At 48.5% G+C, this 23,400-nt stretch overlaps 1 protein-coding gene across 1 annotated transcript in view; it reads left to right on the forward strand.

Annotated features, from left to right (window-relative positions):
• The window catches only part of zbtb16a (zinc finger and BTB domain containing 16a), a 163,965-nt gene that overhangs the window by 86,314 nt on the left and 54,251 nt on the right, over positions 1-23,400 (forward strand). Inside the window, exon 4 of the mRNA XM_078426550.1 lies at positions 23,207-23,293. Within this exon, the coding sequence (XP_078282676.1) occupies positions 23,207-23,293 (87 nt within the window). The remainder of the gene's footprint in view (positions 1-23,206; positions 23,294-23,400) is intronic.

Below are 23,400 nucleotides of genomic sequence, written 5' to 3' on the forward strand. Positions count from 1 at the left end.
GTGCAGGATGGCAAGGGTGGGCAATAAACTGGAGGGATCAGTGTACAAGAGGGTTTCCATTAAAATTGGGTGTGACTAGAACAGGGTGCATTGGTAATGCTAATCCATGGCCTTCTGCATCAGCACATGTAAAGACCACACCTTTCTTGCGTGACTATCTCCGAGAGTCTCAAGGGCTTGTGCACGCTCCTGAGGCATGGACCCCAGATGTTTGATAGCATCTACCACTCTCCTCCTCTGAGAAACAAAGTTGAGAAGGGAGTGGGCACCATCTAGATGATGGGACAGGCTGGAAATCAATATCCAAGGTAGTGATTGGATCGAGGCACGAGACTGCAGATGCTGGAATCGTGTGCTGAAAACACAAAGTTCTGGAGTAACACTGCGGGTCAGGCAGTATCTGTGGAAGGAGTGGATTTGGCAACGTCTGTTTTGGGTTGGGAGTCTGAAGAAGAGTCCCGACCTGAAATGTCACTTATCCATTTCCCTCCAGAGATGCTGCCTGGCCGGTGGAATGATTTCAGGTTTGCATGTTAGGCAGTGACTGACTGACTGATGGGCAACTCTCTTGTAACAGTGAAGGTGAAGAGATGGACCAGGACGTGTCCTTGGCTCAGTTCAGTGACTGGTGTCCAGGCACTTGGTCACAGGTGCTTCTCGTTGTGTACCTGCATGTGAGGAGCACGTGGATGAAGCCAGGGCAGGTTTCAGAACGTTGCAACAATGATACGATGCCACCGATCGACCGCACTGCACTGCATCCAACCCTCTCCCAGCCCAGCTCCACATGAACCTGGAAGAAAGACCAGCAGTGATGGGGTGGAACAGCAAACACATTGCTATTTTGAATGGAGTGGGCTCGCTGAATGAAGAAGTTGTGTTTAATTAAACTGAGAAGTATCGAGAGAAACGAGGGAATGAATGGAGGTGGGATGGAAAGGGAATGTTGGTGAAGACCCTACAGGAGGTACAAGTCCAATTACAGCTTAGACTGGCAGAGATTTCTAAAGTGAGATCACAGATGCGGAAATTATATTTTGAGTGGGAGCTTAATGGAAAGGGGAAAAAACACACTTTAATCTTTTAAACATATTGGGACAGATCCATTGAGTCACACAGCATGGAAACAGGCTCTTCGGCCCAACGTCCATGCTGACCAAGTGGCCCCATCTACACTAGTCCCATATGCCTGCCTTTGGCCCATAGCCCTCTAAACCTGTCCTATTCATTTACCTGTTCAAATGTATTTTAAATGTTGTAGCACATGGACCAGAGGGGTTTAGAGGGTAATGGGCAGATAGCAGGGACAATGCCAGCTGAAGGGCCTATTTCCACACTTTCAGGAATTTCAATGGAGAATTGGCTAAATATATAAATAGAAGTTATTTTTGTTCCTGTTTGGAAAGAGTGCATTGGCAAAGAGAATAGGTCTTTTAAAGGCTGAAGAGCCACAATGGACCGTATAATCTCTAAATGCCCTTTAAAAGCCTCTGATTATCTGTTTAAAAATCTTCAGAGTCAGCAAATATATAACAGGAACTGCTAGTCTCGGCCCTGTTACACCACAAGAAAGTTGCTGTTTTTTAATGAAAAGCAAAAAAACCCAACTAGATGCTGGAATTAGTGCTGTAAATATTCAGCAGGCCAGGCAGCATCTGTGGGAAGAGAAACAGGGTTAATGTCTGAAGAAGAGTCATGACCTGGAAGGTCACCCATTCCTTTTGTCCAGAGATGCTGCCTGACCCGCTGAGTTGCTCCAGCTTTCTGTGTCTATCTACAGAGTGAATGTTTCAGGTTGAACCCGTTTGTCAGACCAGGGCAGGTCCTCGCACCAAGGAAGGATCCTTGACCTGAGTTGTGATCTACACATCTGTCCTTGCTGACGTGCTGGATATTCTGCATTATCATTTGGTTTAGGACTTTAGTTCCTCCTTTTCCCCCTTCTCCCTTGTTCTAACTGTGACAACCTGCCTTGTGGGTCCCAAGCCAAGTTCAACGGCTTTTGTAAATAATGTAACTGATTATATCAGGCCTTGTTGGTTGTAATTTGTATCTTTATTGTCCTGTTGTATTAACCTGCCTCTTGTTTAGTCTCCACATTGCAGTATTTAGTTACAGTCGAACCTTTACAGCTAGCTGCTGGATGCTGGCCAGACTTGCCTCCCATGCGATTGCTGTATAAAGCAGCTCTTCATCGGGCTGCTCTTTGCGTTCTAAGCCACTCTCTGTGGTGAGAGAGAGAGAGATACTCGAGGGGACCTCCAGTCCTTTCCCTCTTCCTGCGTGGTTCCTGATCACTTCCCCAAGGTGATGAAAGGGAGAAAGCGCTGGTGTCTCCAACCTAGCGCACCACAGGCATGAAGGGTATCTGAGGTCTAGCCCCGAGTTTGGTATTTTAAATTGCTATCTGAGCTCAGAGGTTTCCCAACATGCTGACAACCAGAGTTTGTTTTCGAGACAGTGTGGATACGGGGCCTTCAGCTCTCTGAGTCCTCACCGACCAGTGATCAGTCCGTACACTAGCATTATCCTACACACTAGCGACCATTTACAGTTTACAGAAGCCAATGAACCTACAAACCTCTACCTCTCTGGAGTGTGGGAGGAAACCGGAGCATCCGGAGAAAACCCACGCAGGTCACGGGGAGAATGTACAAACTCCGTATGGATAGCACCCGTAGTCAGGATTGAACCTGGGTCTCTGACGCTGTGAGGCAGCAACTCTACCGCTGTGCCATCGTGCGGCCCACTGGTAGTGTTGTAGAAGAGTCATTGTTTGTCCAATAGGGATGGCTTCTCTAGCACTGACTGCTCCCTACATTCCTGCTGACTGGATAATAAAACAGTCGGCGTTCCATTGAAAGACTGACTTTAAAAATGAATCTCCATCTCCTTATCTTCGAATGACCATTAAAATATTGGCATTCTGTTATTGTCTTCCTGAGAGATGAGATTTGGATGTAACATCTCATCCAAGAGCTTCTAGCACGTTCTCTGTGTTCTACTGCACTATCAGGCTAGATATTGTCCCTGGGAGCTAGACTGGGACAATGCAGACTATCATGACTGAAGGGCTGAATGGCCTCATTCTACTCCTATCACTTATGACTTTATGAAGCACCGATTGTTTAGAGTGGATGAAGGAATCAATGATGGGTGTGGATGATTTAGTGTGAGGATATGATTCATGTCACTAGAGTGGTGATTAATTCCACCACCAAAAACACACCCCACCGTGATAATTTAAGAAATACTATTCTGGAAATATTGGTTAAAAAATTAACATTTGCATAGGTATCAAAACCGAACTATACTCTTTACCGAATGGTATGAATGTTTAATTTAGTTTAGTTTAGAGATACGGAATGGAAACAGGCCCTTCGGCCCAGCAGGTCCATATCTTCCAGTGATCACCCCGTATACTAACACTATCCTACACACACTAGTCACAATTTACAATTTTACGGAAGCCAATTAACCTACAAACTTGTACATCTTTGGAGTGTGGGAGAAAACCAGAGCACCCAGAGAAAACTCACGCAGGTCACGGGGAGAACGTACAAACTGTGTACAGACAGCACCCGTAGTGGGGATGGAACCCGGCCGGGTCTCTGTTGTTATAAGGTAGCAACTCTACCGCTGCGCCACCGTGATGTTCTTCAGAGAAGCAGACTTGTCTAGTTCCTATGATCTCCGTCGCCTGTGAAAGTGCTTAACTCTTAACAACCCATTGGAATGGCCCAGCTAACTAACAGAAGACAGATGTAGATGGCCAATGGTACTGGGGTTTTCAAATGATGCCCTCGTCCTATGTAGTCATTTTAGTCTCGACCCAAGACGTCACCTATTCCTTTTCTCCAGAGATGTTGCCAGACTCGCTGAGTTACTGCAGCATTTTGACTATCTACGGTCTCTTTCACCCCTCTAGCTTTTTATTTTCAGAGATTTTAGCAACTAAATTTACCTTTTAGACCTGCTGGATTATAGACAATAGACAATAGACAATAGGTGCAGGAGTAGGCCATTCAGCCCTTCGAGCCAGCACCGCCATTCAATGCGATCATGGCTGATCACTCTCAATCAGTACCCCGTTCCTGCCTTCTCCCCATACCCCCTATGGATTGTAGGCCAGTAATGTAACGGCTCCATTTACCAGTGTCTGATGTACGCACTGTTGGTAAGATGCTAATCCCAGTGCTCGGGACATGGTAGAGAAGCACAACTTTTTGAAGAGTTATAGAGACACAAAGACACTTAATTATCATCGAGTTGCAGAGAAGTGTTGCATCAAAGTGGGAGAAGCCGAAAATAAATCAGAGGTGAAAGTATTTCATACTCCATTAAATATATTTATTTGGCTCACTTCCACATGCCAGCAAGGTTGGTCATGCAGGGAGCAGTATTTATAATCAATATAATTCAGCCAGTGTGACGTTCAGACCAGAGTTTGTTGTGTTGAACCAGAATTATTCTTTCTTATGGTGGGTGCAATGCAACAAAACTGTGGGTGATGTGAAGTGTGGGGTCAGGGGAAGAGAAGGATGGAAATCATGGGGCAGATAGGACAAGGAGAAGGCTCTATTTAAAGGTTTAATTGGCTAGCTTCCACAGACTAGCGAGTGTTTTAATGACTCGCAATAACTTCAGTTAAAACTAGTTGAGCAGAAAATAGGTTGTGGTGGAGATGCCTGGGACTGGTGGAGATGCCTGGGGCTGGTGTAGATTTGTGTGTTTGTTGCGATCTTGCTTCTGCATTCAGGAAACTGTTCCTGCTGTTTCCCTCCTCTCCCTGGTTGGTGGTCTAGCTGTAAGGGGAGAGAGCGGCAGAGAGACACAGGGAGAACTGACATCTGTAGAGTTGTCACGTTGAATGAGGAAGAGAAGTTTGAATCGGCAGAGCACTTTACGACTTCAGCAGAAGCAGTTAGACGTGCCAAGATCATTACAGCTGCCCCAAAATCACGCTCCTTTACATTCACATTATTAAATGCAGCAACTTACTTTTCTTAACTCTTTTGGTTTCATTTTCTTCTTAACTGGTTGACTGTTGGTGTTACTTGAAGGTGAAGTTTTCTTAGTAACTCAACGTCATCGAGATGTACCACAGCAACAGATGACTTGGACAATTTGGTGGTGCGGGGAATTAATGTGAAAAAGAGCATCAGTCTCAATGTTCAATCTGGTTTCATCCTTGTCTCTGTTATTAGTCATACCCAACAGGTTAATTGTTCTGGGAGAGGGGTGGGTGTGATTTAATTGTGGCTGTTTTCGAGGGGAGGTGAGGTGGAAATAACCCAGTTTCATGAAATAGTTCATGTGATGGGAAGCCACTGTTTGTTTGTGGTTTAATTTGGAAACGACTTTCCTGACCTGATTGTCGTCTGGTGGGATCCCTGGTTCGGTCGGTACCTACAAAGCAGAGAGACTTGATCAGTCTGAAGAACAGTCTTATAGACAATAGACAATAGACAATAGGTGCAGGAGTAGGCCATTCAGCCCTTCGAGCCAGCACCGCCATTCAATGCGATCATGGCTGATCACTCTCAATCAGTACCCCGTTCCTGCCTTCTCCCCATACCCCCTCACTCCGCTATCCTTAAGAGCTCTATCCAGCTCTCTCTTGAAAGCATCCAACGAACTGGCCTCCACTGCCTTCTGGGACAGAGAATTCCACAACTTCACCACCCTCTGACTGAAAAAGTTCTTCCTCATCTCCGTTCTAAATGGCCTACCCCTTATTCTTAAACTGTGGCCCCTTGTTCTGGACTCCCCCAACATTGGGAACATGTTTCCTGCCTCTAATGTGTCCAATCCCCTAATTATCTTATATGTTTCAATAAGATCCCCCCTCATCCTTCTTGACCCAAAACATCACCCATTCCTTCTCTCCAGAGATGCTGCCTGTCCCGCTGAGTTACTCCAGCATTTTGTGTCTATAAGCAGAGGGACATCTTGCACTGATGTGCCAATAGCCCCAGCCCTGTGAACTGAAACCTTTTGAGGACAACTCTGTTTGTTTCATGCTCAACACCAAATTTGTTTTAACTGCACTGGTCCAAGTAATGGATTCTCCCTTGACCAACCTGCAAGAGCAGTCACAATAATCGCAACGCAAAGCAAAGCCTGCAGGTGTTGGAAATCTGCAGTGAGAACAGGAGTAGCTGGAGGCACTCAGCAAGCCAGGCTGTGTCGACAGGGAGAGAAACGATCAAAGTTTCAGCTCGATGACGGTGAATATTTTGTTTGCACTGCGCTAGGTTTACTTTCTACAGCTTGTTCCACTTGCAAGCTTCTTCAAAAAGTCGCTTTGCTTTTGACAGTATTATGCGTTCATCACATTTGCTGCTGCTTCTCAAGTTTTTGCAAGTTTAGTAGTGGATGTGGGCCATTCAGCCCTTTGAGCCTGATGTGCCATTCGTTAGGACCTCTGCAGATTTGACGTTCCACAGACCCATTGGCTTGCTGCTTGATGATCCTTACAGATTAGAATCTGCAGTGACAAGAAACTCGCTGCTGGAGGAACTCCGCGAGCTAGGAGGCATCTGTGGAGGAAATGGACAGGCAACATCTGTGGTCAGAACCCTTTTTTCAGACCAATCAGTCAGAAGTTGGGTCCCAATCCAGAACGTTGCCTGCCCATTCCCTCCACAGATGCTGCCTGGCCCGCTGAGTTCCTCCAGCAATATGTTCTGAATAGGTCTGCCTGTCTCAGCCTTAAATACACACAAGGATTCTGTTCCCACAGCGGCAAGAATTCCCACAGATACGCAACATGGAGGCAAGGCCAATCTTTAATGGATGCCTGCTTATTCTGAGACAAAGCACTTCCACGAGAGGAAACACCATCTCACCATTTACGCTGTTTAACCCAAGCAACTTATTCATTTCATTTTAATTTTATTAATTGGCCTCTCGCTCTCCAGGCTGCGTTGACGAAGATCTAAACTGTTGAATATTTCCTCGCAGGACAATCCCTCCATATCCTGGATCATCCAAGTCAACCTCTGCAATGCTTCAGTGAAGTATGAACCTTTAAACGTGGGACCACAACTGTCCAGTGCTCTTGCTGTGTCCTCACTGGTGCAGTGATCGATTGCAGAGACTCCCACACGATTGTACTCTGGTCTCCTGTAATCAGGGCCAGTCCATTGACGTTCCCTGTTACCTGCTGCACTGTGTGCCAGGCTCGTGGGCTTCGTGTGCAAGGACTGATTCATTCCTCTGTGCAGCACTTTCTGTTTTCTTCTTTTGTGGTTCCTGTCTTATTGATCAATTTGACATTTTTCTCACATTATAGATAATTTGTCAATCTTTTGTCCACTCACCCACCCTACCAGTTCCAAGGTTCACATTTATTGTCACCCTGCAGGCTGGCACTGGGCTTGGAATGGGTTTTGGGGCAGGTCCTGCTGGAGTCTAGCGGTTGGCCCGGTGAGATGGAGCCCAGATATGTCCATGATCATGTCACTTCTGCAGTGCCTCCATCGTGGAACCTTGCCTCAACTGCTCCATGTGTGACTCCATTCCTGCACCCACCCTTCCATGTGACCATAGAAAGCCTCTGCTCCATTGTGAGCAGATTATAGTAAGCGCCATATCTTGCACAAGTGTGTGAATGCCACAGAACCGGTTCACAAGAGCTCCATCCTGGCAGAGTGAGAAGTGTAGAGCAACTACTTGTTAACTGCAGTGTGGGGCTCCAGTGTGGGGCTCCAGTGTGGGGCTCCAGTGTGGGGCTCCAGTGTGGGGCTCCAGTGTGGGGCTCCAGTGTGGGGCTCCAGTGTGGGCCTGGCTGATGGACAGGACAATGAGAGCAGCTCAGTACGGGCGGTGTGAGCTGTGGTGATTTGTTGCCGGCGCCAAAATATGTTTATAATCCGACTGAAGTAAATAAACATCAAGTGCATCCATGTGAAGACAAAGATGACTTTTGCGTGGGCCTGTGTAATTGTTGTTTATTGGAAAATTGCAGGCAGACTGTGGGTGATTATACATTGAAAGATGCTGCACGCAAGTCTCAGTGATGCACACTGACAGAGTGTGGGACAGGAGGCGAGTACAGTCACAGGCTGGGGAAGCACAAACCGCCATTCTCCTCATTCCTGCCATTCCTTTACTCACAGAGTGTTTAAGTTTGAAATCGGCCGGACAAAGCAATATTGCCACTTTACCGTTTCTGCAAAACGCACGCAGTCCTTGGAAGCACATGGATGATGCCGACTTTTATATTGATTTACATTGCATCTTTAAAGCAGGAAAATCTTCTACACACTCGCACCATTTCCAGAAGCCAATTAACTAACAAACCTGTACTTCTTTGGAATGTAGGAGGAAACCGGAGCACCTGGAGAAAACCCACACCTTCTGATTCTTGAAGCCAGGTTTACTGGCGCTGTATGGTACCAGCTCCACCACTGTGTCACTGTGCCACTCTACCACCATGCCCCTGTGCTGCCATACCACCATGCCCCTGTGCCACCGTGCCGCCATGCCACCATGCCCCTCTGCCGCAGTACCACTGTGCCACCATGCCACCATGCCCCTGTGCCGCAGTACCACTGTGCCACTCTACCACCATGCCACTGTGCCACCGTGCCCTGTGCCACCGTGCCACGGTGCTGCCATACCACCATGCCCCTGTGCCACCATACCACCATGCCACTGTGCCACCGTGCTGCCATGCCACTGTGCCCCTGTGCCACCGTGCCCCTGTGCCACCGTGCCACCATGCCCTGTACCATCATGCCACTGTACCACCATGCCCCTGTGCCACCATGCCCCTGTGCCACCGTGCCGCCATGCCACCGTGCCCCTGTGCCGCTGTGCCACTGTGCCACCGTGCCGCCATGCCACCGTGCCCCTGTACCACCGTGCCCCTGTACCACGGTACCACCATGCCCCTGTACCACCGTATCACCATGCCCCTGTACCACCGTGCCACCATGCCCCTGTACCACCGTACCACCATGCCCCTGTACCACCGTACCACCATGCCCCTGTACCACCGTACCACCATGCCCCTGTGCCACCGTGCTGCCATGCCACCGTGCCCCTGTGCCGCAGTACCACTGTGCCACCATGCCACCATGCTGCCCTCTTTAATGCAGACTACTTGCAGAGGTGGTGTGATGTTGCCCCATTAGTTGGACAGCTGACATTTCTAATGAGATCAGTTATTGCTGCACACAGTTGCTGTAATGGAATGTAAGCCCTCGTGTTGAAGCCACAGTGAGCATGAAGCCCTGCTCTCCCATCATTCTTTCCAAAGACCTTCGTAATGTAACTTCTTTCCTCTAAGATCGTTCCTGTGTTAATTGGACGGTAAACTGGAGCCCAGTTGCAAACTAATCCATCATTTATACTTTCCACATTATCATCTCTTCAGCATTGATGGTTTCCAGCAGCTTTCCAGACAGGAAGAGGAATGTACTGCACATGTTAGAAATGTAAAATAAAAACGGGAAGTGCTGCAAATACTCAGCGGATTGGGCAGCCTCTGTGGAGAGAGAAACGGTGTGGATGTTTCAGGTGGATAACTTTTTGTTGCAACGTGGAAAAGTTGGAAATAAACACATTCCAGGCAATGGGGGTTAAGGCAGAGAGAACAAAAGGGGGGGAGAGGGACGAGGAAAGATCGGGCAGAAGTGGTGGTGAAACAGTTCATGCCTTTATCATAAATCTCATTGTTGTTCAGCATGGTTCTTCAGACCACTTGACCAAGGCTTTACAGCCTGTGATCCAGGGCAGGAAGGACAGCACAGCTTTGCAGAACATTACAACATCTGTTTACTCTGAAGTTAATGAGGCTTACTCGGTCCTCTTTTGTTTGGAGAAATGTTTACCAAGTGTTATTAATGCTGGATCAACTGACGTTACCTCATGGATGAGCTCATTGGCAGCAGGAAGTGGTTTGCCCAGTGCTGTGCATTATGTGGGCATTACGTTGGCATCACGATGGGCAAGTGGTGATCACTCCGAGCAACATTGGCATATTTGTTCATGGTGGAAGTGTAGAGCTCTCCCTGATGCTTTGTTCCACACCTTCTCATGAGAGAGAGCGGCTGGTAATTGGCCACTCAATGTCCTCTGGTGCTAAGAGCAGTCCCATTACCCAAAGATTGCCCCTCGCCTATCCTTTGTCAAATGTCCATTAACTCCACAATGATTCGAGCACCACTTGCTAACACTAGGGCCAGTTACCCTACTGGCCTACACACAATGGCCAGTTACCCTACTGGCCTACGCACAATGGCCAGTTACCCTACTGGCCTACACACAATGGCCAGTTACCCTACTGGCCTACGTACAATGGCCAGTTACCCTACTGGCCTACACACAATGGCCAGTTACCCTACTGGCCTACGCACAATGGCCAGTTACCCTACTGGCCTACGTACCTCTGGCCTGTAGGAGGATGTAGGTGCTTGGGGTGCAGGGAGCACATACAATGCCCAGGTAGAGATCAGATGTGCCCCTGGAGGTGGGACGTGTCCGCTGGGCCATTGTGCATTGATGTAGCGATATGTTAATTCCAGAACTGATGCTCAATGTCTCCAAATCTGGGCAAATTGCTTTTATGTATTGGCACAAGGCAGTGTGTATTCAACACATTTACCTCTTGAACATAAAGCAAAATGGTGATTTTATTAGTGGACTGTAAAGGAGAACTCAAATGCTTCTCCTCAGAATAATAAACATCACAGATTCTTTGTGATTCCACACAGCTGATAGTTAGCATTCTTTGGAGAAAAATGAACATTTCTGGTAGGTGTGACATGATCATATGGATTTGGTCACAAAATGCTGGAGTAACTCAGCAGGTCAGGCAGCATCTCGGGAGAGAAGGAATGGGTGACGTTTCGGGTCGAGACCCTTCTTCAGTCTGAAGAAGGGTCTCGACCCGAAACGTCACCCATTCCTTCACTCCTGAGATGCTGCCTGACCTGCTGAGTTACTCCAGCATTTTGTGAATAAATACCTTCGATTTGTACCAGCATCTGCAGTTATTTTCTTATATTATATGGATTTGGGCTGTTTCCCTTAAGCATTTTCTGCTGATGAAAATATACAAAGTATGTCTTGTTTTGAGAAGTCATAGTCCAGTAATTCCTGGATCGAAGTCCCACTCCGAAGCCTTGTGCAATAATCCATGAAGACTTTTACGGTCGGCAGTGTCCTTTTGTTAGAGGTACCATTCCCTGGGTGATTTGATAAACCACATTCCTGTCATTGGGTACAGCAAGTTCCCACAGTGCCATTGTGGGGAAAAGAGCAAAGCTCTCTTTATGCTTCTCACACCCCGTGCTGGTGAGTATCATTGCAAAAGTGCAAGGTTTTATTTAAGTATTTGAAGCAAAGGTCAGTTGCTAGAAATTGGAAACACATGAAGTTTTGATGCAGCAATGTTGCGAGATGTAGTCCCATGGACAACTCCAGAGTGCAGTTGTGATGCAGCAATGTTGAAGGCGAAATGTTGACTCATTTTCTTTCTCTACACATGCCAGCTGACCTGTTGAGTTAATAATAAATGGTCTGGCTATGAATGGGAACTGGGTAGCAGCAGCAAGAGATTACTCATCACAAGACCATAAGAACTGTCGTGTTATTGTTGGTTGTGAAGAACGTTGTATTTTACCCATTGGGGGCAATTATTGCTTTCATTCCTATCAGATCAAAGACAGTGGAGGAGAATTAGGCCATTCAGCCCATCGAACCTATTGTGCCATTTGATCATGGCTGTTTTATTTTTTCCCCTCAACCCCATTCTCCTGCCTTCTCCCCTAATCTCTGACCCCCTTCCTAATCAAAAACCTACTCATCTCTGTCTTAAAAATACCCAATGCCTTGGCCTCCACAGCCACCCATGGCAATGAATTCCACAGATTCACCACCCTCTGGCTAAAGATATTCCATCATCTCCATTCTAAAGGTACCTCTTTTTGTTGTGAGCCTGTGCCCTCTGGTGCTAGACTCTCCCATTACTGGAAACATCCTTTCCACGTCCACTCGATCTAGGCCTTTCATTATCTGGTAGGTTTCAATGAGATCCCCCCATCATGTTCCCAATGTTGGGGGAGTCCAGAACAAGGGGCCACAGTTTAAGAATAAGGGGTAGGCCATTTAGAACGGAGATGAGGAAGAACTTTTTCAGTCAGAGAGTGGTGAAGGTGTGGAATTCTCTGCCTCAGAAGGCAGTGGAGGCCAGTTCGTTGGATGCTTTCAAGAGAGAGCTGGATAGAGCTCTTAAGGATAGCGGAGTGAGGAGTTATGGGGAGAAGGCAGGAACGGGGTACTGATTGAGAGTGATCAGCCATGATCGCATTGAATGGCGGTGCTGGCTCGAAGGGCTGAATGGCCTACTCCTGCACCTATTGTCTATTGTCTATTGTCTATTGTCCATTGTCCATTGTCTCATATTTCTAAACTCCAGTGAGTACGACCCAGAGCCATGAAACGCTACTCATACATTAACCCAATTGCCCTGCCCTAACGTGACTTGCTGTGTTATAAGATATCTAACAATGCAAGACAACGTCTGTCTTATGGTTAATGGGTTGTTGCTACTTTGAGAGATGTCGTGGTTGACTACTGTAATCTTATTCAGTTGAGATCTAGCTGCTTCAGTAAACAGTGGTGTTTCCTTGAACTGCTGTTTGTAAGTGCGTTAAAGCAGCACTTGGCCAGCCAGACTGTACACCACAGCCACACAGTGAAGAGGACAATGATGGTTGAGGTCTAGTGCGATGCTGTTGTTAGTTACTGATGCTGCACTCATCTTCATGCCTGGGTGTTGATGGCACCTAACACCACTGACCTGTGGCTTCTCTGGCCGGTACACTTGCCAAGGAATTGTCCTCTCTTGTGTGCTTCAGGAGGTTTAATAAAGGTTCCCATCTGGTCCCCTCCTCTGTGATTAGATGTTCCTATTAAAGGTTCCAGGCGTTTGAGTTTTGTTTATTGTCACGTGTACAGAGGCACAGTGAAAAGTCAGTGTTGGGGTTAGAGTGGAAGGCTTTGTTGTGTTCTAACCAGTCAGCAGAAAGACTTTACATGATTAATTGGTGGGACTGCTCTCTTATTCCTTATTTGTGCCACTGAAATTCTTTACTTTGGAGATACAGACTGGAACCTGGTCCTTCATCCAACCAAATCTGCTCTGACCAGCAAATACCTGTACACTAACACTATCCTGCACAGTGGCAACAATATCAGAGGCCAATAAACCTACAAACCTGTACGTCTTTGGAGTGTGGGAGGAAACCGGAGCACCCGAAGAAAACCTACTTGTTCGCAGGGAGAGCAGAGCGTTCAAACTCGGCACAGACAGCACCCGAGGTCAGGATCGAACCCAGGTCTCTGGTGCTGTAAGGCAGCAAGTCTACTGCTGTGCTGACCTAATATATAGGATGACCTGGATCTATTGGGACCACACCTCACCAGAAGCACTATTGTAACATGGTGATAATTTGGGAAGAGGAGGAAAGGTAAACGTGCTTTAATACTTGAGCATAACCCCCAGTGCTGGAATAACTCAGCGTCTGGAGGGAATGGATTGGGACCGGACTTAAGACTCACTAAACCAACTTTTGCCTCCTTTCCTCTTGGTCAGTTTGTTAGTTACGGTAATGGACACTGCCGTGAGCTATAGTTATATTACAAAAATATCTGGAGAAATATTGTGCAAAGCTGCAGGGAAAAAATAAGTAAAATTTGTTATTTCAAATGTTGGAATGGGTCTTAAAGCAGTTAATCTGGCAGAGAATAGAGTCACAGGATCCAAGGAGGTCTGTGTGCCATTGGTGAGCTGTGCCAAGATACATGATCCCAGCTCAGAAATGGCCACGCTGTCCTTGGCTACAACAGAGAACAGATAAGCCAGGTGATTACTGTCCAATAATCTCCACTGCCATCAGCCCCTGCTCCACACTGCTGGGATCTTAACTGGGCAGCACGCAAACATTTGTCTTTCTGTGTGATTGGGCTCCTGGAGAAAGCAAGGCTTGCATTCCTATAATACCTCCTTCCCTCAATGCCCCAGAGCTCATGTGGTTCATTAAGTACCGCACCAATGCAAGGACTGCAGCAACTCATGTGCAACAGCAAGTAGCTACCTAGAGAAATGCAGGTGAAGCTGGTTTACTAGGGTTACTGGAAGGACCAGTGACGGCTAGGCCATGAGATTGCTCCTAGAGGCTGGTTGAATGGTTGATGCCTCTGGCAGTGCTGTACTCCTTCAGTCTGGCCTAGTAGCTCTGGTGGTGAAATGCCAACCCACAACCTGCAATAGACAATAGATGCAGGAGGAGGCCATTCGGCCCTTCGAGCCTGTATGCACTGCCATTCAATGTGATCATGGCTGATCATTCTCAATCAGTACCCTATTCCTGCCTTCTCCCCATACCCCCTGACTCCGCTATCCTTAAGAGCTCTATCTAGCTCTCTCTTAAATGCATTCAGAGAATTGGCATCCACTGCCTTCTGAGGCAGAGAATTCCACAGATTCACAACTCTCTGACTGAAAAAGTTCAGGTTGGGAGACAAGAGTCATGGCTGACACTACACAGATAACCAGGAGGGCTGTCGACCGGGGAATAAATGAACGACTAAATGTGGAGCCAGGACCCAGTACAAGCGGAAAAACCCCGAGGAAATAGTATTTATTTTTGAGGAAAATTAAGGACATGACCAGGGTTCGCTGAAGCTGCCCCGAGATTCAGGTCACAGAGGTATAGTGAGTGTGCTCCGTGGGGCAGCTCAGTGAGGGGGGGGTTCAGTGAGGGGGGGCACCTGTGTGGGGGGGCAGCTCAGTGTGGGGGGGCAGCTCAGTGAGGGGGGGCTCAGTGAGGGGGGTGGGTAGCTCAGTGTGGGGGGGCACCTCAGTGAGGGGGGGCAGCTCAGTGAGGGGGGGGTGGGCTCAGTGAGGGGGGGGGCAGCTCAGTGTGGGGGGGCACCTCAGTGAGGGGGGCCAGCTCAGTGAGGGGGGGGGGCCAGCTCAGTGAGGGGGAGGCAGCTCAGTTTGGGGGGATGCTCAGTGAGGGGGGGGAGCTCAGTCAGGGGGGGCCAGCTCAGTCTGGGGGGTGCTCAGTGAGGGGGGGGGCAGCTCAGTGAGGGGGGGAGCTCAGTGAGGGGGGGCAGCTCAGTGTGGGGGGGGGAGATCAGTGTGGGGGGGGGCAGCTCAGTGTGGGGGGGGGGAGCTCAGTGTGGGGGGGGCAGCTCCGTGTGGGGGGGGCAGCTCAGTGTGGGGGGGGCAGCTTTGTGGGGGGGGCAGCTCTGTGTGGGGGGGCAGCTCTGTGGGGGGGGGCAGCTCTGTGGGGGGGGCAGCTCAGTGTGGGGGGGGCAGCTCAGTGTGGGGGGGCAGCTCTGTGGGGGGGCAGCTCAGTGTGGGGGGGCAGCTCTGTGGGGGGGGGCAGCTCTGTGGGGGGGGGCAGCTCAGTGTGGGGGGGCAGCTCAGTGAGGGTCTTTAGAAGCCGCTGAGCGGTGGGTAATGGAAAGACTGGGCTCTGGGGAAGAGAATGCATTCCGAGTGAAAGTTTGTGCAAGAATTTCAACAGAGGAAGGACGTGGGGAGATGATGACAGGTGTATTTAGTGCTCGGACAGTGAGGAGGGAAGTTGAAAGGAGATGTCACTGAAGCAGGAGAGGTGATGACAATGGCCATCTGGAGGTGAGGAAAGGCTGCAAATGGACTTTCCTTCCATCCAGGCCCGGAGAGAACAAGACATGTTCTGTTTAGATCAAACACATGGATGAAGCATCTTCCTGTGTGTGTCTACTTACCAAAGTTATTTTGGAGACTGTGGGGTGAAAATGGATCTCAGAAATGGGCAATGATCTTTGAACTGTCAGGAACCTCCTGAGCATAAAGGTTCCACCTCAGTTTGCAAGCGGGTGTTTGTGCTGTGTTGATGCTTGGGGTTTGCATCTGATATTTTAACCTGTGAAGCCACTGACTGATGGTCACCTTGGGAAAACTTTGCACAGTCAACCGCTGCACATTTTCAGGAATGTTGGCGGTCAGCCTGGTGTTTTTATTTTGCCTGATATTCACTGCTGACTCTCTCTGGAGAGAGAGAGAACACACAGTCCTGGCCTTTAGAAATTGGCATGTGGCGCTGAGGTTTAGAGTTTGATAAGAGATACTGTAAACAGCGGGCGGGACGCTGTGTGTGTGTGTGTGTGTAGCCCAGTGTCTGCACTCACTGCACTGGCACTTTGCTTTTCTTGGTACAATGTCATAGTACAGAATGTACTTCCTCCTGAAGGCAAACATTACTCAAGCCCATTCAGCCAGAGTTTTGTTATTTTCTTCATACAATTAAAAACTCGAGGAATCTTGTATAAACATGATCCTGAATTATCCAGTTTTTTACTTGGTCAACTGCCAAGATTCCAGTTCAGTAAACAACCGTCTTTTTAAAAAGATGTTCTGCTCATTTTCATTTATTGTGTTTTGTTCTTTCTCTATTCTCTGCCTCATCTTGTCCAATACTCTGTTCCCTCATACTCTAGATTATGGAAAAGCCATTAGCGTTTCCTGAACTCCGAGTGTGGATTTATTCCAGTTAGTATTGAAGCAAACACTGATCACATTCTCTGGAATTCAGGAATATTTTCTTGATCAGGGATAGGAGAGGTTGAGAAGGATACGGGCCAAACGTGGGCAGGTGGGACCGGTGTAGATGGGGGCTTGTTGGTCGGCATGGGCAAGTTCGGCCGAATGGCCTGTTTCCATGCTGTACGACACTGACCCTAATTGTGTGCTTGGATTATAGTCGGTTCTTTCAGATTCCCCATGGGCAGTTGCTGCTTTTGGAGTGAGATTACCAACTTGGCATTTAGAAGAATTCAAACCTAAGTCCTTAGGATTCATCCGATTCAAAATGACACCAGTGGATCATTTGGACCGACGAGGAACGATGATCGATATCATCACATCCATGAAACAGCCCCTCCAGTCGTGCCGCACGGCATTGGAAGCCAGCGTAGATTAGTGGGTCTCATCTTAGTTCAGTTTATTATTGCCACGTTTACAGAGGTACAGTGAAAAGCTTCTTTGTTGCATGCGATCCAGTCAGCGAAAAGATTACGCATGATTACATTTAAGCCGTCAACAGTGTTCAGATACAGGATGAAGAGAATAACGGTCAGTGCAAGATAACTTCCAGTCGTCCAATTGAGGAGCGTTTGAAGGTTTCCAATGGCTGTCTGTATCTGCATCATGTATTAATATAGCAGACCACTTGTTTCACTCCATCTAAAAACTACGTGAATGAACAATCTAAGTAACTTGCTGAGGTTGCTCATTCATACATTTTAAATGAACAAACTAAGCAGAAGTATTGTAACCATTAAACAAATCTGGCCCAGTGCAGTGTGCTGCCGTGGTCACTGGAAGATGTGGTTGAGGCTGTTGTGTGGGGCTGGAAGCCACCACGTTCAGTGGGACGATGTCCCCTTGCTCACAGTGTTGGCGTCAGTGGTGGCTCCTGTTAACAAGGCCGGCTGTGGGATCCTGAGTTACATTTCATGTAACAAATGAGAAAAGTACATTTATTTATAAATATTGAATGTTACCCGTAGGAGTCACCAAACATCTCTGTCTCTGTCTCTGTCTCTGTCTCTGTCTCTGTCTCTGTCTCTGTCTCTGTCTCTGTCTCTGTCTCTGTCTCTGTCTCTGTCTCTGTCTCTGTCTCTGTCTCTGTCTCTGTCTCTGTCTCTGTCTCTGTCTCTGTCTCTGTCTCTGTCTCTGTCTCTGTCTCTGTCTCTGTCTCTGTCTCTGTCTCTGTCTCTGTCTCTGTCGGAAGGAGGAGGAGAAGGTATTTTTGTGGCTAATGTAACTCAGCAAAGCTGTTGTTGTATTTTGAAAACTAATGTGTAATGTGTGTGTTTTCTCTGGGTGCTCCAGTTTCCTCACACATTCCATAGACATGCAGGTGTGTAGGGTTAAATGGTCCCTGGTGTGTAGGGTAGAACTACTGTGTGGGTGATTGCTGGGCGGTGCGGACTCGATGGGCCAAAGGCCCTGTTTCCATGTTGTATTTCTAAACTAAACTGAACTAAATATAAATACTCTCTTGTGTCGGAAGGTTGGTAGGAAATAGCGTGCATTTGTTGCGACAGAGTTGACCTTCTAACTCTGGTGAACGTGTTAGTAATTGGCTGCTGTTTACGGATAACACCAAGTGCCGCCTGGTCCATGGGCTGGTCTGGACTGTGGTCCATGGGCTGGTCTGGACTGTGGTCCATGGGCTGGTCTGGACTGTGGTCCATGGGCTGGTCTGGACTGTGGTCCATGGGCTGGTGTGGACTGTGGACCATGGGCTGGTGTGGAGGTGGTGGTCCATGGGCTGGTGTGGACTGTGGTCCATGGGCTGGTCTGGACTGTGGTCCATGGGCTGGTCTGGACTGTGGTCCATGGGCTGGTCTGGACTGTGGTCCATGGGCTGGTCTGGACTGTGGTCCATGGGCTGGTCTGGACTGTGGTCCATGGGCTGGTGTGGACTGTGGTCCATGGGCTGGTCTGGACTGTGGTCCATGGGCTGGTCTGGACTGTGGTCCATGGGCTGGTCTGGACTGTGGTCCATGGGCTGGTCTGGACTGTGGTCCATGGGCTGGTGTGGACTGTGGACCATGGGCTGGTGTGGACTGTGGACCATGGGCTGGTCTGGACTGTGGTCCATGGGCTGGTGTGGACTGTGGACCATGGGCTGGTGTGGAGGTGGTGGTCCATGGGCTGGTGTGGACTGTGGACCATGGGCTGGTGTGGAGGTGGTGGTCCATGGGCTGGTGTGGACTGTGGACCATGGGCTGGTGTGGAGGTGGTGGTCCATGGGCTGGTGTGGACTGTGGACCATGGGCTGGTGTGGACTGTGGACCATGGGCTGGTGTGGAGGTGGTGGTCCATGGGCTGGTGTGGAGGTGGTGGCTCTCTCTCATTAGGGGGTGATCAGAAGCCAAAGCTGTCCGTGTCCTTGAGAATGGACTGAGCAGTGGCTGAGAACCATAGATAATTACACTTGAATATTGAGGCAGGGCACCCACGATATTTCAATAGTTAATTTGGAAATGGCTAATAACAAAGGATCTAACGCAATGATTCCTCCTTGAACTCTCCCAATATCTAGCATATTTTCCTTTCAAGGCCAATGAAGGTTCTACTAATGAGTAATTGCACCATAACACGGAAAGGCTCATTTAATAAGCAAACATTGTACATGGCAGCCAGTCAAATGTGCTCATCATTCTGACTTGCTGTCTGATTACATTTATTGTGCATGCCTTTCCACTGATTTGCCATTTCACTGTGTACACATGCACAGCACATGTTGCTTATCTTTACTGCCTCTCATGTTTTTTATTATTTAATTACTTTTTAAAAATGCAGCTCCTTCCAGCAACGTTCTTGGGTCTTTCAGTGAGGCTTGTGCAATAGAAGCTCATTAGCAAAAGGCCTGTGGTCTTTTGCAACAGTTAGTCGTTAATGTTGTGGTGAGAAATATTGCTGTGGAGTTGTTGATCAGCCTGACATTGTATTGTACAGACACTGGGTTGTGGTAGATTGCTGTCACATCCTGATGCTGTCGTTTACATTATTTTGAGTACTCGTTTTCTTAGTTATTTCTAACGTGGGACTGTACCAACCTGCGCTGTGGAATATTCACAAAGGCAAGGACAGATGTACAAGTGTACCTTCTTTACACATGCATGATGCTCAGCTGGTTTAGTTTATTGTCGTGTACCGAGGTACAGCGAAAAGCTTTTTGTTCGTGCTATCCAGTCAGTGGAAAGACAATACATGATTACAATCGGGCTATCCACAGTGCACAGATGCAGGATAAAGGGAATCATGCATCATTATCTTGCATAAAACAAGATAAAGTCCGATTAAAGATAGTCCAAGGGTCTCCAATGAGGTAGATGGCAGGTGCATCTGGTGAAAAAGAGCCTCTTTAGCCCTCACTCAATATCCCAAGTTGAGGATGCACATTGGTCCCAGTCCCACTGAAAACTATCGTGTAAATGTTCCTATGCTTGTCCAAAGATTAAAATAAAAGTAATGGGGTGTCTGTTTGCCAGAGCACGAGTTGAGAAATCAGTGGAGCCTGCTTTAGATTACTTGCAGACTGCCAAACTTTAAGAAAAACAACCAAATGTGAATGCAAGCTGATGGCAGAATCATCTGTTTCCCTTTCCATTCATCGTTGATGCTGCCCTCTGATTGTCAGACTCTGCTGGTGAGGACCAGGAGTCTGTCAATGAAAGCACAGTCGTTGTGGGAATGCAGGAGATATGACAGCTGAAGTAAGCACAGCAAACTCTCGGGCACAGCGTGCAGCGGGTAGAGCTGTTGCCTCGCAGCGCTGGAGACCCGGGTTTGATCCGGGTGTTGTCCGTGTGGAGTTTGCACGTTCTCCTTGTGACCATGTGGGATTGCGATGGTGCTCCGGTTTCCTCCCACGTCCCAAAGATGCGTGGGTTTCACGGTTCATCAGACCTCTGTACAATTGTCCCCATGTGTGTAGGCAGTGGATGAGAAAGTGGGGGGGGCAGCTCAGTGAGGGGGGGGGGGTGGCAGCTCAGTGTGGGGGGGGGGGAGCTCAGTGTGGGGGGGGGGAGCTCAGTGTGGGGGGGGGAGCTCAGTGAGGAGGGGGCAGCTCAGTGTGGGGGGGGCAGCTCAGTAAGGGGGGCAGCTCAGTGTGGGGGGGGCAGCTCAGTGTGGGGGGGGCGCAGCTGTGTGGGGGGGCAGCTCAGTGTGGGGGGGGCAGCTCAGTGTGGGGGGGCAGCTCAGTGTGGGGGGGGCAGCTCAGTGTGGGGGGGAGCTCAGTGAGGGGGGGGGCAGCTCAATGTGGGGGGGCAGCTCAGTGTGGGGGGGCAGCTCAGTGTGGGGGGGGCAGCTCAGTGTGGGGGGGCAGCTCAGTGTGGGGGGAGCTCAGTGAGGGGGGGCAGCTCAGTGTGGGGGGGGCAGCTCACTGTGGGGGGGCAGCTCAGTGTGGGGGGGCAGTTCAGTGTGGGGGGGGGGGAACTCAGATGTCCCTCAGAGATGTGTGGGTTTCTCGGTTCATCAGCCCTCTGTACCATTGTTCCCTCGTGTGTAGGCAGTGGATGGGAATGTGGGATAATAATCACTAGCATGGGCGGGTCATCATTGGTCAGTGAGGACTTGGTGGGTTGAAATATCTTTCCATGCTGTACATCTAAAGTAAATAACAATAATTAGATAAACATAATCTTTTTACCCCAATTATTGCAAAGGATAATTGTTCAGTTGCAGAAGCTCAGAGCTATAGAAGGCCATTGTGTGGTGGAGCCCAGCATGGGAACTGCCCTTCGGCCCATCATGTTGGTACTGCCCTTTGGCCCATCATGTTGGTACTGCCCTGTAATGCACAACTCCCCTAGTGTTGGTGCCAATGTCCCATTTGTATCACTGCCTGTCTACCTCCATCCTGGAGTGGGACTTGAACTCTCAATCGTCAGTCATAGTCTTACAGCATGGAAACAGGCCCTTTGGCCCAACTTGTCCACACTGACCAACATGTCCCAACCACACTAGTCCCACCTGCCTGCGTTTAGCCCATATCCCTCCAAACCTGTCCTATCCATGCACCTGTCTACCTGTTTCTTGAACGTTGTGGTAGTCGATGTTGATGGTGGGCGTGCTTCTCTTCTAGCTGAGTGAGTGAGGCCTGGTGTCTCCAGCACAGGTTGAACTGTACACTTACTAACTAAGGCAAAGAGGAAACACACATCTTTTGTTTTGCCATTCCAATAATTTTCTATTTAACCATCAAGTTTTAGGGTGTATTTAATCTGTAACGAAAATAAAAGTTTTTCACCTTTTAATCTGATTCCACACCTCCAAAGTTAAACACACAAACACCTTTTAAGTTTTCAATGTAAGATAACTGATTTTTTTTCTTTTTCTTTTTTGATCCTGTGTAGTTCAGTTGTGTGTGGTGACTATTTTCTCTCAGTCTGCACCACTAATATTTCTCTGGTTTTCACTGAGAGCATGCGTTTGCTGATGAGATCGCCTGCTTCCTGTTTTTGCTCATTATGGTCACAGTCAAGCTTGGCAACAAAGCTTCATTCATTTGACAATTCTTTTGATATTCATATCTGTTAACACCACACCTTGCAATGTTTGTAAAATAGTGCACCCTCCTCGCCTTTCACTGATCACCCGGAGAGAGGTCACGTTGTATGTAACCATTTATACCTGCCAGCTCAACGTGATTTGGTCTATTTTGTACCGTTCCCAAATGGTGGAAAGTTTAGCTTAGAGACAGTGCATGGAATCAGGTGCTTTGGCCCGTCGAGTCCACACTGACCGTCGAACACCGGCTCACACTAGTTCACCGGCTCACACTAGTTCACACTAGTTCACCGGCTCACACTAGTTCACCGGCTCACACTAGTTCACCGGCTCACACTAGTTCACCGGCTCACACTAGTTCACCGGCTCACACTAGTTCAACTGTTCACACTAGTTCACCGGCTCACACTAGTTCACCGGCTCACACTAGTCCACCGGTTCACACTAGTCCACCGGTTCACACTAGTTCACACTAGTTCACACTAGTTCACCGGTTCACACTAGTTCACACTAGTTCACACTAGTTCACCGGTTCACACTAGTTCGGTTCACACTAGTCCCACTCCCTACACACTGGCACCAATTTACAGAGGCCAATTAACCTACAAACCCACACATCTTTGCATGTGAGAGGAATCCCACGCGGTCACACGGAGAACTTGCCAGCGGCTCTACCAGCTGTGCCACACTGCTGCCTGAGTTGTCCTGCTGGGACAAGGTGCTGCTCATCTATGAGAGCAAGGTGGTAACTCTGGAGCTGTGCGGATCAGTAGGCAACGAGGACTTGGTGGGCCGAAGGGCCTGTTTCCATGGTGTATCTCTCAACTAAATGCTGGGATAGTCTCCCTGTACCACTGTGCGGCTCCTTGTCCAGAGGTAATTCACCAGTGCCGTGAGGGAAGTCAGGCAGCCTGGGCAGCAGCATCTACACCCAAAAATCAACGTAAACTCTGAACTTTATGTGGATGCTTTTGATGTTTGTGTGTACACAACCAGGCGGCTTTTTGAAGCATGTTCTAGACTTCCTGAAGCAATGTCCTGTGAGATGGGATCCAGGTGGACTTCTTGCAAACTTCCCTGCCCTAAACTCTTGTTTCTTTTCTGTTACAGCAGGTGCAAAGGCCTTTGTGTGTGACCAATGTGGAGCACAGTTCTCAAAGGAAGATGCGCTGGATAGCCACCGACTGACCCACACCGGTACGTGGCAACATCTTGCCTTGCTCGCAGCCTATTTACTCTGCCTGCTTGATGGATTTTCTTGAAGGAATTGGGGACCAAGGCAGTTGGTCATTGAGGTTGCTGTA

This window comes from Rhinoraja longicauda, chromosome 32 (genome assembly GCF_053455715.1).
Source record: "Rhinoraja longicauda isolate Sanriku21f chromosome 32, sRhiLon1.1, whole genome shotgun sequence".
NCBI classification, from domain to species: domain Eukaryota; kingdom Metazoa; phylum Chordata; class Chondrichthyes; order Rajiformes; family Arhynchobatidae; genus Rhinoraja; species Rhinoraja longicauda.